The sequence below is a fragment of the Phalacrocorax carbo genome, chromosome 2 (genome assembly GCF_963921805.1).
Source record: "Phalacrocorax carbo chromosome 2, bPhaCar2.1, whole genome shotgun sequence".
Lineage (NCBI taxonomy): Eukaryota > Metazoa > Chordata > Aves > Suliformes > Phalacrocoracidae > Phalacrocorax > Phalacrocorax carbo.
The window spans coordinates 130539703-130555454 of record NC_087514.1 but is presented as its reverse complement, the minus strand read 5'-3'; the positions used below and the strand labels follow the sequence as shown (position 1 = coordinate 130555454).

Here is a 15752-nt window from a genome sequence, read left to right as displayed (position 1 = left end):
AAATACACACTGTAAAAACAGATTCTGACCGTGGCGTTTGTGTACAAAACAGTTACTACAGGCCCAACATATCCTTTGTCACGTAGTAAACTAAAGCCATATGTCATTGCTGTGATGTTACGGTGTTTTTAAACGTATGAGAGTTGTTACCCATGTTAATAATGTAAATTATATTTTGATTGAAAGATTCCAGTTCCAAAACACAACAAACCATGCTTTGGACAATATTGCTAACTTTGCTACATTATAATGTAAAATGGTTATTAGCAAAAGGGAGAGCCATTTATTAATTATGTTTCTTTTTGTACAAAGTTGTAGAAATGTAAGCACTGTAGCATTCTGCCTTTTTAAAATATCCATTATACAAAGAAGTTAATTTGCTAAATAAGGAAGGTATGAAAGTTTAAAAAAAAGGATAGGATATGTGTGGCAAAAATATAGTTTGCATTTCTAAGTGGTGCTGATCAAATAAAATCAAAAAGACTGCATTACTTTCTGTACATAAATTTGCACAGCATATCCAACATTCTAGTCTGTACAGTGTTAATAGACCCAATAGAATACAAAATAATCGGGGATAAATTAAAGACAAATTTAAATTTTAGCACTGTGCTTCCTGGTAATTGATTTGTACGTAATGTGTGTAACCACATGGTTATTATTTTTGCATAGTATTTAAGAACTCATAATGTAGTAATTTCAGAACTCCAGCGGTAGGAGGAGGTGAGAACCTCGACTCAAGATCTGTTGACTGAGAACTTTTCCGTACAAATAGCAACAGGAGGTTTAGACCGCTCTCCAAGCTGAATGTGGGGCTATGGGGAAAAGCAGTGTGAGTCACTCTCTGTCTCAAGTCCCAGGCCAGGCACAACCTCTCCCAAGTGCACTGGATGACCCGACAGCCCTTCTCCTCTGTGCCGAGTCAAGCATGAGCACGAACTCCTGCATCAGTCAGTGGTACTGGTCTTGGGAGGGAGTTGTGGAGCAGCACTAAGCTCCCCCATTTGAGCACATGGTGTGACAGATGCAGCTGCTCAGGGAGCCAAGGAGTGAGAAAAACTAGTAAATTGGTGGAGACACAAGAACTGCTAAAGCCAGGTTAGGGGAGCAGGAGACAGCATTAGTATGAGGACTCTGACATCTTCAGAGATTTGAGAAAAATATGAACCATTATGAGAAAATAGGAAAGCTGCCAAGCTTCTTGCAGATACAGTATACAGACACTTCTGTGCTCTGTCAGTGGTGGCAGCCAGGGCTGGAGGGGGACCCAGAAGGGGATACAAGAAGCACGGTGTAGGTAGCTGTGGAAAGTGTCTTTCTACTTTCAGTCCCTCAGGGTTAAGCACTGTTCCCTGAGGTACAAGAGCTTTGAAATCTCATTGGTTGTTTGTTTCCTACCACATGCAGTTTTCTTGCCTCTGAAAACAAAATGTTGGTCATTTGGGAGATTCCTATTACTTTCAGATAGCAAAGATAAAAGGCTGGGAGAAACAGTAAATCTACCAAAGCATACAAAACAAAGGTATTTACCTGTTCTATATCTGCTAAGATTTAAGTGACACCTACTCAGTGGTCATTTACATGCAGTTCTGTGCGTGCCAGTAAGAGGTATGCTAGAAGGAAAAAAAACACCCTTGCAAACATCATAAATAAGAAATGAAACACTCCCCCAGACCTGGGTCTCCAGTGTACATATATTAATTACACACCAGAGAGTAAAGCCTCAGTATGTGCAAGCATTTAATTCATTATTTGCATTTATTACAAACATTCCTTTTCACTTTAACAATACAGTAACCCACCAGTGAAATAACAGCAATTCAAATGTGGTCATTTACAGACATGCGGTTTCTTGTGCCCATTGTACAGTGCAGCGCTGCCAAGTCTCACACCTTAGGAGTAAGCTCTTGCTCTCTCCTCTCTCTGTCACACACGTACATCCACACACATACAAAATTTACATGTCTGCTCTCACCTATGCTCTTTTGGGAAAACCCACAAATTTCATCAATGTCACTCATACAGATTTAAAAATCCTGGCAGCTTTTGAATAGCTTTTCTTCATCAGCTGCAATTAAGTGTTGGAAAAGAAATCCAAAATGTACAGAGAGAGTCTTTCTCCTTAATAGGAAATGTTAGCAATACTATGTGATTTCTAATATGTTCCAATGTTTTGCCACGCCATCTTACTGGAAGGCAAAGTCTGCATGCCCTGTGATTAGATTTCCTTAAACGCTGGGCAATTCGGTGTTGTCAGCCATAATATAAAACATTATTTATAACTATTTAACTGTTTTAAGAGTATAGTTAATAGCTTTCTGTAACATGATCTTAAAGAAGTTGATTAAGTGTGCTTTACAATGTGACCAGAAAGAGCTTCCGATTAGCGACATCGATATATATATTTTACATCTCACATGGCCCATACTTTTAAAAGCTGGGGGTGTTGAAATATGAGTCAAACCAAAATGAAATCAAATCATTAGAACCGAAGTGTTTCTTACCACACTTCATCAATATCATCCTGTCACACCAATAGATTGAATATCCACAACATAAAGTACCTTTCTCTGGTAATAAAAACTAGAAATATATAATGTTTCTGCCACTCATACAAAGCAAAGATGGGCCTCGGGGGAAGAATTCAGGGCTGGATCCGAAACTCATCATAGTTTTTGGTTCAGGCTGTAACACAGAAAGTAAACAGAAAAAAATGTTAGGCTCTGGATCTGAATAAGAGTTCAAATATACCCAAGGTTAAACAGATGTGACAGGGACCCATTTCTAATTTCAAGGCTATAAATTGCTAAAGGAGCTCAGAGGTTTAAAAAGAGAGTGTAGTTATGAAAATAATAAATGTTTTCCAAACATGCTCAACTCTGTTCCCTGAGAGTCCGTAATTGCACCACACTTCCTCTGGCAATTCCGGTCAGCTGCTTAGTTTTTATTCCTTGTTCATCTCGTGCCTGAAGAGGGACTAGTATCATCCTGGCAAATAAAAGTCTCAGTATAATTATGAAGCAGAGGGATTTTTATGTCCCAGACTGAATTGCAAATGTCTTTTGGATCTAGTAATGTTCAAATCCAGTTACTGCCTTTCCAAACATTTTTACCTTATTTACTATTTCTATCAAGACTACAATCCCAATTTGCCATTGTATATTTGTCCTCATATTTATGCACTTAAGAAATTCAGACACTAAGAAAATGGTTCTGCCAGCTTTTTATTTCCAAATAAACACCCTGATGAAATGGGTTTTTGCCAACAAAATGAGATATATATTCTTTGGAAATTGTACATATAGACACAAAAGGAGAGAGAACTGATCTTTTTTTCAGCTCTTTCTTTTCCAAAGAAAAGACCTGAAAGAAAAAAAGTGTTTTTCCAAACTCTTTTCAGCCACGTACAATGAAAGGGCAAGAGGCAAGAGACAAAATTGTGATGTGGGAAACTAGAATTTGATATAAAGAAACTTTTTTACAACGAGTGTTTTCAACCACCGGCAGAGATCCTCTAAGCGATGGTGGAATCTCCATCCTTGGAGACATTCAAAATGTGGCCGGGCAAGGCCCTGAGCAACATGCTGTCCTGCTCTGGAGGTCCCTTCCAACCTCCATGGTTCTGATTCTATGACATATATAGGGAGAATTGCATCAAAAAGCTACTTGACATTCACCACTTTTTCCTTAAAAAAAACCCCAAATATTGGCTTAACTCTGATTCTACATGCTTAGAGTACAATTCTGGTATACATGAAAAGTATACCATTTGGTGTAAAATACTGGCTTGAACGAAAACCATTTCCTGTTACTGAAATCAGTGGGGTTGGAAAGGTGAAAATCAAGTCAGAAGGAGATGGGATTATTGCCATTGTACCTGTAATAGGCTTTTCTAACTGAATTAATGTATTAGTGTTAGAGAGTCTCACAAGACTAGGGATTCACTAGAAATGCTGATCAAACTTCTTTTTTATTTTGAAGTTTTAAGTATTTTATGGAGAATGTAGGCAAAGATAGAAAAATAGTGGGGTTTTTTTTCTACTCAGGAGCAAGTTTTCCAAAAGTTTTATATCACATGGATGTATTTCAGACGGTAGTAGCTCATGATCCCTGCCTAGAAAATTCAGACTGATTAAGGCACAAAACCATTAATTCTCAGAGCAAATGCAAGTTTCATCAGTTCCAACCACATTTTTCTTGATCCAAATCTTTGTTTGTACCAGTACAAGCATATTGATTGTTGATCCTGGGATCACAGTGCACAACTTGTCCATTTGGGTAAAGTCCTTCATTTCTCAAAGGGGCAATAAAATCATAGACTCATAGAATCATTAAGGTTGGAAAAGACCCTTAAGATCAAGTCCAACCGCTAACCTATCACTGCCAAGTCCACCACTAAACCATATCCTCAAGCACCATGTCTACCCTTCTTTTAAATACCTCCAGGGATGGAGACTCAACCACCTTTCTAAGCAGCCTGTTCCAATGTTTGACAACCCTTTCAGTGAAGAATTTTTGCCTAATGTCCAACCTAAACTTCCCCATGCACAGCTTGAGACCATTTCCTCTCATCCTATTGCTTGTTAGTAGGGAGAAGAGACCGACCCCCGCCTTGCTACAACCTCCTTTCAGGTAGTTGTAGAGTGCGATAAGGTCTCCCCTCAGCCTCCTCTTCTCCAGACTAAACAACCCCAGCTCCCTCAGCCACTCCTCATAAGGCTTGTTCTCTAGACCCTTCACCAACTTTGTTGCCCTTCTTTGGACACGATCCAGCACCTCGATGTCCTTCTTGTAGTGAGGGGCCCCAAACTGAACACAGTACTCAATGTGCAGCCTCACCAGCGCCAAGTACAGGGGCATGATCACCTCCCTACTCCTGCTGGCCACACTATTCCTGATACAAGCCAGGATGCTGTTGGCCTTCTTGGCCACCTGGGCACACTGCTGGCTCATGTTCAGCTGGCTGTCAACCAACACCCCCAGGTCCTTTTCCTCCAGGCAGCTCTCCAGCCACTCCTCCCCAAGCCTGTAGTGTTGCATGGGGTTGTTGTGACTGAAGTGCAGGACCTGGCCCTTGGCCTTGTTGAATCTCATACCATTGGCTCTGGCCCAACGATCCAGCCTGTCCAGGTACCTCTGTAGGGCCTTCCTGCCCTCCAGCAGATTGACACTTCCACCCAGCTTGGTGTCATCTGCAAACTTACTGAGGGTGCACACAATCCCCTCATCCAGATCATCAATGAAGATATTGAACAGGATTGGCCCCAACACTGAGCCCTGGGGAACACCACTTGTGACTGGCCGCCAACTGGATTTGACTCCATTCACCACCACTCTCTGTGCTCAGCCGTCCAGCCAGTTTTTAACCCAGCACAGAGTGCACTTGTCCAAGCCGTGAGCAGCCAGCTTCTCCAGGAGAATGCTGTGGGAGACAGTGTCAAAGGCCTTACTAAAGTCCAGGTAGACAACGTCCACAGCCTTCCCCTCATCCACTAAGCGGGTCATCTTATCATAGAAGGAGACCAGGTTAGTGAGGCAGGACCTCCCTTTCATAAACCCATGCTGGCTGAGCCCGATCCCCTGGGTCTCCTGCACGTGCTGCGTAATGGCATTTAAGATGATCTGCTCCATGACCTTTCCTGTCACTGAGGTCAGGCTGACAGGCCTGTAGTTCCCTGGATCCTCCTTCCAACCCTTCTTGTAGAGGGGCGTCACATTCGCTAGTTTCCAGTCATCTGGGACCTCCCTGGTTGACCAGGACTGCTGATAAATGATGGAGAGTGGCTTGGCGAGCTCCTCTGCCAGATCCCTCAGTATCCTCGGGTGGATCCCAGCCGGCCCCATGGACTTGTGAACATCCAGGTGAAGGAGCACGTCGGTGACTGCCACCTCTTCAACAACTGGGACTTAATTCTGCATACTATAACAACATGAGAAAAGGCTCTGCACTGTCTTTTTGTAGAAAAGCTATAAATTCTAGAGGGATGAGATTGGCATCTAAACTTAGGATACAAACACATACCTGAGAACACTTACTAAATCATACATTTATTTCAGTAAGAAATATTCTTAATTTGAATAATTGAATATTTTTACATTATGTATATATTATAAACATTATATATAATGCAGTTAAGATACAGAGTTTAAAAATAAATTTTTTCATGAGGATTTTGTATACAAGTACAAGCCAAGATTATTCTTGATTTACTTGCCCTATATATTTACACTGTACATGTACATACCAGCATGTGTAGTTTGTTTTGCCTCTTACATACACATTTAGCAATAGAAATAATAGCTTAAGACTGAATTATGACTAAACCATAACTAACTCTTTTGACTGAATGAACAGTCATGAACAGAGCATGGAAATACCTCAAGTTTCTTAAAATATTAGAATTGGGGATAAATTTTTTTTAATAAGGAAACAGAATTCTTTCCAAGCATTCACTGTAAAAACTACGTTAGCTGCCAAAGAACATTTTTATTACATACTTCCCATTATATTCCCATAAACCAGCATTATCATGGTGTTAAATGGAAGCAAAACTACTTGTTAGTCTCACCAACATTGATAGTCCCCAGCTAGTGACTGTAAACCCCAAGTTCTTCCCAAGTCCCAGCCCACAGAATAGCCCTTTATCAGGTCATACAGAGCAAAGAGCAGCAAGAAGAAATGGAGGGCAGAGATAAGAAGAAATATGTCTCCTCACCTCCTTAGAAATATTTATTGCTTTTCTAATTAACATAGCAGTTTCATTTTCCACTACAAAAATTGATCTGGTCTTAAAGGAGAGAGTGCTGCACATATACTTCTTGTGTCTTCTAAAATACAATGCATGGAATTCATTGCTTTATAGGGAAAATGGAATATATGGATGATATAAAACATTATTAATGGTGTATGCAAATCAAAGGATTACATAGTAACCTGTGATACAGCTGAAGACATAAGACTGCTTTCACAAACAAGAAGCGTGAAACAGAAGCAAGTACAATGAATAACCTTAATTACTTAAAAGGACAGTTTCTATACTCTAGCTTAGTTTAATTTCTGTTAGATAGGGCTGACCATGGAAAACCTGGTGAACTTGTCAAAAACCTAAATCAATAATTCTAATAATAAATTCTATAATAAATTCTATAATAATATATTTTTCTATAACACATTCTATAATATATTAATTCAAATAATAGTATTATGTCTCTCCACATAATCTGTTTATTGAAAATACACATGAAAACATATAAGAAACAGTAGTAGCAAAGAGGTAAAGGTGACCTTGAAGCTAGTTTGTGGTAGTGACCAGCATTGGGCATACTGGGAGAAGTGGTGCATATGATAGTTACTCATCACTGGTTATTGTTACTCAGCCCTGTTACTCTGGTAAGTGATCTGTGACTCAACTTTGGATGAAAATCAAGTAGAGTCAGTGTATTTAGGAGGTAATGTACTTTCACAGAGATCTACAAACGTAGACAAGCAGAACTGCGTGTAAGCGTTTAACGTCACTCTTATCTCACCCCTCCATTGGTTTGGGAAGACCTGCAAAGGCTGGGACATTAATGGTGGCTACTTAAGAGGTGCAAATACCCCTGTGTTTTGGAAGTGGGACAGGGGAGGAGATGATTAAATTAGGGTATGTGAGTATTTTAGAGGTAATGTAATAACGAACATGAAGGGAGGGAACTGTGGTAAGGGGACAGGTGCACTTTACTGAGGTAGGAGCTGCAGGGCCCTGCGCGCGCTGAGCACACAGCCCAATTCAGGCCCTCGCGCCCCCATGAAGGCGCGTGGGAGGGCGGGAAGGCCTGAGGGGCCTCACGCCGCGCGGGGTGGGCCCAGCCGGACCTCGGTCGGCTCCGGCTCCGGCTCCGGCTCCGGCTCCGGCTCCGGCTCCGGCTCCGGCTCCGGCTCCGGCTCCGGCTCCGGCTCCGGCTCCGGCTCCGGCTCCGGCTCCGGCTCCGGCTCCGGCTCCTCGCTGGCGTCCCGCCCCGCGCGGGCAGGGCCGGTGCTGGAAGTGACGTCGGCGGGCGGGCGGAGCCGTGAGGCGCTTATGGCGGAGGCGCCGTGTTGATGTCCCCGGCGCCCTCCGCGCCTGCCCGAGGTAAGGGGCCCTCCTAGGCCTGGCGGAGGGGACGGGCGGGTCTGACACCTCCCGTGCCGCCGGCCGCCGGCAGCCGCTGGGGCGGGCGGGTTGTTGGGCCGCGGGCCTCGGTTCTGCGCCACTGGGAAGCCGCCCGCTCCCCCTCCCCCCCCCCCTTCCCCAGCTGTTTGGGCCGGCCGTAGTCGGGAGGGGAGAACGGGGGTAGCGGGGCCCGGGCGGCAGTGCTGTGAGGGGAGGCGGCGGTGGAGCTCCCTCCTCTACCTCAGTCCCGGAGCAAAGGTGACCGGCGGCGGGCGCTGGCGGAGCAGGGGTGGGAGGCAGGTAGGGGCCGGGGGTGTCGGTGTGCCCCGTCTCGCCGGGGCCGCAGCTGGGGGACGGCGGGAGGAGCCGGCTGGGGCGGTGCGGCTCGCCCTGCTTTTGTTTTTCCTGCTTGACGAGCTTTTCCTCCTTTTGGGTGCGTAAAACCGAACGCGTCGTTCGGCCTCCCCCGGGGGAATCACTAGTCACGTCGGTAATGAAGCCTAAGCATAGCTCTTCCTCCACCTCCTCCTCCTCCGCCCCTCTTTCCCAACCGGTAGTTGTGAGCTAGGCAAGCAAGCAGCCAGCATCCCCTAAACTATCCTTGAACTGTAAGTAGATCTCGGCTTCACCTAAGCCTCGGGGATTTTCCTGCTGGGGATCAGTAATCCCAGATGATTCTGCTGGTCTGCACAAGTTTAGATCTGTGAATAGTTCTGCTTTGGGCTTGGAAACCAGTCTCCCTTTACTGGTTTCACTAAGGCCAGTACTCAGCTGCGGTAGCTGGCAACCAGTGCACAGAAATGAATGTTGGTTTGGTGGCTTTTGGTTTGTTTGCGTGTTGTGGTTTTTTTTTTTTTTTTAATATGTGCTTTTTATATCTGATTTTTAATATGTGCTTTTTATCTGATTGTTAAGATAGACCGATTTAAAAAAAGTTAAAATGAATTGGTTTTGTTATTAATGCTTTGTTTGCTCTTTTTTGTACTTGTCATGGGTAATGAAAGCTGAAAGTCTGTTTCATGTCAATATTATTTGGCTTCAGGTACTACTGAATTACTAAAAATGAATTAATCTGTTGCACTCAAAAAAGCCTAAGGTTCTTCTGCGTGTTTTAGAATTTTAGAAAATGCTGCTTCATACCATTTATAGTTCAGAGTGGATTTGATAGATGTCTTAAATGTAATCCTCTGTTTTGTGAGGTGTGGGAGTTTTCAGGGTTTTACTCTGCTGTAAAATTTCCTATGCTCTTCTGGACTTCAAAGCTAGATAACAGATAGGATTTATGTGTACCCCATTGTCTCTCAAGAGCCATCTTTTGATCTTTACTGAATATCTTGCTTGTGTAAGTTCTTGTTTTTGTCCTTTATATCTGTTAATCTTTGCAAGTTTGGCATTTTATCTAATTACTTGTGTTGTTCAGGGTATAAAACTGCCTTTTGTTTAACATCTGAAACACCAAAATAAGGTCATGGCTGCCTGTATATACTTCGTATGCGATGGTAAATTGGGCAGTAATAAGCTTAAAACATTGAGGGTTTAAACCGAAAAAATTCCTGTTTACTTTTTCCTTGTTTTGAGTGATGAACACCTGTTTACTTCATAGTGCATTTTATTTCAGAAAACATGAGCTCTTTCCTACTTATTTTTTAACTGGTGAAATTTTAAGAGGCTATAGGAAATACACAGACAGCCTTTAATCTTTGAACTTCTTGAGACTTGCAGCAGCCCAGCCCTTTTTGGGATTGGTTTCCGCATATATCTTCAACGAAAGTAAATATATTATGTCACACACTTGGCAGTTACCTCATTCAAGGTGTGAATTTGCTTGGTCATTATCAAATGACTTTTAATAGCAATTGCAAGAGTAGGATGGCTCATCTTTCTAGAAATGTGTTAGATTTATAGGGCCCCAATCCTCCTAATATCAAATGTTTTGACAAACTTGTGACTGTACACTGAAATCAAACACTAGAAACTTGTCAGTTGCCCATCTTATATTTTTGGCAGGTATCGCTAAATCTGCGGGAGGGGCATTCTTGTTCTGCTTGTGAAGCATCTTGCATTGCTGTGATTTTTAGTACTCTCTATCCTGAATGAGGTGGTGAATGGAAAGCATGATTAAAAGTTGCAGTCCAACTGATTAGTGTTAAGCCATCAAACTGCATGCATACGTAAATGTTCCCGCTGTCAATGAAGTCCATTGTTTATGGTGATGAAGCTAAACATGCAGGGCTTGGAGCATATGTGTTACAGTGAGAACAGTAAAAGATGCCCACAGACTGCTAAACAGAGGCAAGAGAACTCTTTTGAAGAAGGAAAAAACCACCAAACCCTGCCAAACAAAACCCTCCTGTTCAGATAAACTTTCTTGCTTTTAAAAAAATGCCTTAAAATGGAACTTTTCTGACTTTTATTGAGGGGGAAGAAAAACTTCACATATAAAAATGCTGTGAAAAGCACTGAGCAGTACGGATTCTGAGAAAAGTTGAAGTAGGGAAACTAGGAAGCTTTGTTTCTTCTCCCCTGCCACATCCAGAATCATTAAGAATATTTCATTAAGTTAGAATCCTGCTTTGTTTTCACACCATTGCTGTTATTTCCCACTTTCTGCCACTGTCTGAGGTATAGTACTGGGGGCATTCAGCTAAGCAATGTTTTCTCTCCATCTTGATGCCATCACTAAAATGACTGCCCTTTTATTCTAAGAGGTGGTTGTTTTGGAGCGATGCTGAGGCAGTGCACTGTGGTGGACTTGGTCTATAGCTATCTGTTTTCAGAACAGAGGAACTAATTGTTAGGTTTCTCTGTCTTGTATATTTCAAATAGCTTATTTTTTTAACTGAACTCATTTTTCCACTGTATTTAAGTAGCAACTTCTTTAATTTTGTTACAGATCAATCATGTCATCGTTTCAGGAAGTTCCCTCTTCCGCTAACACTTTGCAGACTTCCAATTTTGCACATGTGATTTTTCAAAATGTGGCAAAAAGTTACCTTCCAAACACACACCTTGAATGTCACTACACTCTGACCCAGTTCATCCATCCTCATCAAAAAGACTGGGTTGGTATTTTCAAGGTAAGTAAAGTTTGTTCTATTGCTATTTCTCAAATGTTTACAGTCTTCTTTCTTACCAGATAGAAAAAAAATTCAAAAAAATTCCATCAGCAGTAAAGGCTTTCTCATAAACTTAAGTGGAACATCGCTTAAGTGATGTATTGGTTCCTGCTATTAGAGTGTGAGTTTTGTAGCAAAGATCAAACTGGAGGTCATAGCTAGAGGAATGAGTATGCTCTAAGTCTGCTGGAGTAAAGGGAAGGTGAGATGTGGTGGTGTAGTGCAAGATTAAATAGAGATGATTTGGGAAGAGATGTGTGAGCACAGAGTGACATTGTGAACAGGACTGCATGAAGAGTGTGAGGCAGAGTAAGTGTGAAATGTGTGTGGAAAGAACAAAAGCTAAGCTGGAGATATCTTGACCCATATCCCTGACTCATTTTTGTTGCTAAAACAGGCTGAACAGTAAAATTATCACTAAAATTATTCAAAACAGACCCTGGAAAATGGGGAGAGGTGAGGCTACATCTAGGTTGCGTCACGTCAGTGATTTGATTTATTTGGAGTTATTTTTAAAAGTTAATCAAGTTTAATTTATGGGATTAGAAATGAATTGATTCTTACATGTGCTTCTACTTAAGACCTTGATCTATGTTTCTTTGTCAGTATAGCTTCTAGTAGATGATGCTTAAATTCCTTACTTGAATGGTTAGAAGTTTTGATTCGGGCTTTAAAGTAGTGATACTTTGGCAGCGAGGAAAGGAGAAGGGTAACAGACAATCCCAGTACTGGTGGACCTTTCTCTTAGAACTGCCCACTGTTGAAGAATGTGGATGCTTGACTTCACTGTAATCTGCAGATCGTCAGTGGATTGTTCATTTTTATTCAAGATAAATTACTCTTCTGCAAAATAGAAGTACTCTGCTCTATAACAGAGCAGAAGCCTTTTTAATGCTATATGCAGTGACTACACAGTCATTACATTGTGTGATGGAGGCATTAACTAAAACAGGCAGATTTCTCTAGTGGGAAGTTTTTAAAAATATGCGTGTATATATATCTTGACTATCTGCAAAGTTTTGACAAATAGTGTAACTGAGCACACTTGAATGTTTAGTTAATGGCAATAATGAAGCTTTAAAAAATGTTTATCAAATCTTTAAAGAGGCTACTGTTCATATTACCCGTAAGCATTCTGAAACTATTTAAATGTAATTTGGGAAGTGACTGTTGTGGCTTTGTCTGTTGATCTAAGTGATGCAGGCAGTAGACAGGACCCTAAAAACACTAGCTAGGGAAATTTAAAAAAAAAAGGCATGGAACAGTTTTTTCGGTGACTACATGAAATTCTGTGTACGATGTACTGGTATCTTTGATTTCATCTTGACTGTGATGATAGATTTGTAAACTATTGAGGTATGAGTTTTTACTCTACTTGAGCAGTGGCAGGTAATACAGCTTTGGCAGTCATTTGAGGAACGTGTTGAGCTGCCATAAGGGAGTACTACTGCTGAAAGAAGTGTCATCATCTTTTACTCAGGGTGGCTTACTTCTTGTGCTTCCTCTCCATTATGTGAAACAAGCTCTTGTGTGATGAATCAAATCAGGGAATTGATTGAGGTTAAGACCAACATTTTGGGACCGGATTTTTAAAATGGAATTCCCCAACTGAATTTCCAGTTCATCTAATTCTCATCAACATAAGGGAAGGAAGCATTGCAAGATGGGGGAAACCGATGAAAATAGTTTTCTTTTTGTGACTATGTCAGTTTATGCTGAGTAAGCGTTATGATTATACTGTCTTAGTATAGTTATAGTACAATGAGGTAAATGGAGCCAGCTGTCCAGTTGTATCTGTGTCACAAATATGTATGTGTATGAGTAATGTTTACGGTAAAATAAATTGTGAAAATATAGTAATCCTGGGTTAGATAATAGAAGTTGTACTGTACTGTGATTTGAGTGTAAAAATAAGTGACTTCTAGAGAACTGATTTGTTCCTGGACAATCAACAAACCACGTAGAGGTAGTTTGAAAGCTGATAAAACAGGCAGGAGTTTTATCATTTACCTTTCTAAAACACATAAGAAGGATGTGATGCATGTTTTGTAAAGCGATTTTCAGCGAGGAAAAAAAAAAAGGCAAATCTTAACTAATTTTAAGAACAATAATTAATGGCCTTCTGTATTGGCCTAGTATGCAAGGAAAGTGAGGCTTCTGTTCATGTAGAGGAAACATAAGTCCACCTTGTCTTTCTGAGGTGAATAGATTACTTGGAAGACAAACCTGTTTATCCTTTGCCTGGATTTGCACAGAAAGTTGCTAGTGTTGTGATAGTGAATACTAGACAGAGGGGAAAAGGCACCTAGTTTAAAACAAACAAAAACACCTCAGCCGTAAAAAACCTAGTGGTAGTTTCAGATTAGTATAGAAAATAAGTAGGAAATAAGATTCCTCCCTACCCCTCATGTGAGCATTGTGTTGGTTTGTGTTCTAATGTTGACTTTTGTTCCATTTTAGGGGGCAGTGGCTTCAACTGTATTCTTAGTTAACGAGTTGAGCAAACACAGGGCAGAATTTTTTTTATCGAACTGATCAAAATCTGTAGGTACTTTTTTAATGAATGGTTTTCATTTAGGTTGCAAGTCCGAGAAGATTTTTTCAGCAGTGATGATGTGTTGCGTAGATATTGGTTATTTGTATCCTTATATTATCCTGTTTGTTTTACTAGTCTGGCAGTTTGTGCAGCTGCACAGTGAAATGGATTGGGGAAGTGATCTGCCAGAAGACGACAGCCCCTCTTCCCCCAGCTTTTACTGCCTTGTTTCACAGCTGGTTGGTTCTTCAGTTTGATGGCTGTGTGATGCAGTGGGCAACTGGCATCACTGATGGAGACAAGTGGACTAGGAAGTTGTGTGGGAGGAGGGCTACACCTAGTCTATTGGCATGGGTGCTTAATGTGGAATGACAACTGAAACTTCCTTTTCAAATCTTTTTGGAGTTTTATTCTGAAGAGCACCTTTTAAGGGTTTGGTTTGTCAGTTTGTTTCCCGTTTAAATGGAAATGGAGCTAATAGTTCCAGAAGCAAAACCTGATTTCATAATACTGACTCTTAATTTCTAGCTTGTGAGTTTTTAAATGTTTCTATAGTATGCATTACATGTCTAATAGACTATTCTTATTCCACATGCATTTGCATTTGTGATTGTTGTAGTTGCTGTTAGTGTTGTGCAGGTTATGTGAAAAAGTGATGTTAGAAATGGAATCCTTGGTAGGAGCCAGAAATTGCTAATAAGATTTTTTTTTTCCTGTGTGTCTTATTGTGGTAATTTATTCATTTATGTATTTATTACAGAATTTCATTTTGCTCTTCATTATATCAGTCTTTTCTACCTGGTATACCTTCCTTTTCACTTGCTAGACTTAATGCTTGTGAGGGTTTCCACACACCCCACCCCCCCCCCCCCCACTAGGAATGTTTCCAATTTTCTGTGTCTACTGAGTATTCCACTTTCATCACTGAGTATTGGTTTATACTTTGTATTATGGACAGATAATGGCTTCAATGAAAGGTACCACAGCAGGTTCCATCATGTTTACAGTTGTTTGTTCACAGATATCTTCTTATGGATATTTTACAAAGCAACTTAAAATAGGAGCCAAGGCAAGATAATGTATTGCCTCCCTGTTCTCCATCAGAGACATGAAAAAGGTCTTGTTGGGAGGTAGAATAGGTCTAGAACTTCAGACCTGAGCTAGGGATTTGTGACATACAGCATTATGACAAAGAACTAAATAAATCAGCAAATGAGTAACAGTTCTAAAACTTAACAGATTCTACCAACTTCTCTGCATAAGCTGTAGGTGAAATGTGGTTTTTGTAGTTCCCAGTGTGATTTAAGTTGCTAAATGTTGACCTTCTGTAATGCTGAGCATAAGGCATATCATGCTGGGGGTAGTAGGTTTAAAACTGTTAACAAGTAAGTAATTTTCTGTTGTTTAGAGAAATGCAAACCCTGTGTTCATACACTGAAAGGGTAATGCTGCGTATAAGAGAATTAGTTCAGATGTACTGACTTGCTTACAAACTAGGTGTATATGCTACTTTTGGGATTGAACCTTTGGCAAAAACTTGGAGGTGTGGGAAGTACAATAATGAAGATGATATTCTTTAGAGCTGAAGTTCTGAATACACGGCATTTTTATTCTTTTCTGTATATATTTGTCTCTCTTATTCCTTGTCTCCTACAGGAGGCTTAAAAGCAGGTTTTGACTGAGTCTTCAAGTCTGTTGTCTGTCTTTGCTATTTCTTTTTGCTTTTGTGACATCCTGGAGGGTCACAAATCAAGTACTGAAAGATCTTGATCAGTTATGTCCTTACTTGTTAGCAAGAAAAAAAAAAGTCAGTTTTACAGACAGGTACTGGTCTAGTACTTGGCATGGACATCCTGAGCCTGAGTCCCTCTTCATGCAGTTTTCTTCTGTGCAGAACCACCTCATGGTTCCTAGTGTGGAGTTGAAGGGGAGAAAGCTTATCATTCTTGATAGATTTCATAGGAGATC

At 41.0% G+C, this 15752-nt stretch overlaps 1 protein-coding gene and 1 long non-coding RNA gene across 4 annotated transcripts in view; one reads left to right on the top strand and one right to left on the bottom strand.

The window, feature by feature from the left end:
* Nucleotides 1-1727: 1727 nt before the first annotated feature.
* Nucleotides 1728-5915, bottom strand: LOC135311744 (uncharacterized). The gene is made up of 2 exons (XR_010371333.1): nucleotides 5694-5915; nucleotides 1728-2685 (listed from the first exon to the last, which is right to left on the bottom strand). It is a non-coding gene; the product is annotated as an uncharacterized LOC135311744 (long non-coding RNA).
* Nucleotides 5916-8004: 2089 nt separating this feature from the next.
* Nucleotides 8005-15752, top strand: part of TAX1BP1 (Tax1 binding protein 1) — a 63350-nt gene continuing 55602 nt past the window's right edge. For all 3 annotated transcript variants that reach the window (XM_064444347.1, XM_064444348.1, XM_064444346.1), the window contains exons 1-2: nucleotides 8005-8111; nucleotides 11026-11209. In XM_064444347.1, the coding sequence (XP_064300417.1) occupies nucleotides 11033-11209 (177 nt within the window). In that variant the 5' untranslated portion in view covers nucleotides 8005-8111; nucleotides 11026-11032. The remainder of the gene's footprint in view (nucleotides 8112-11025; nucleotides 11210-15752) is intronic.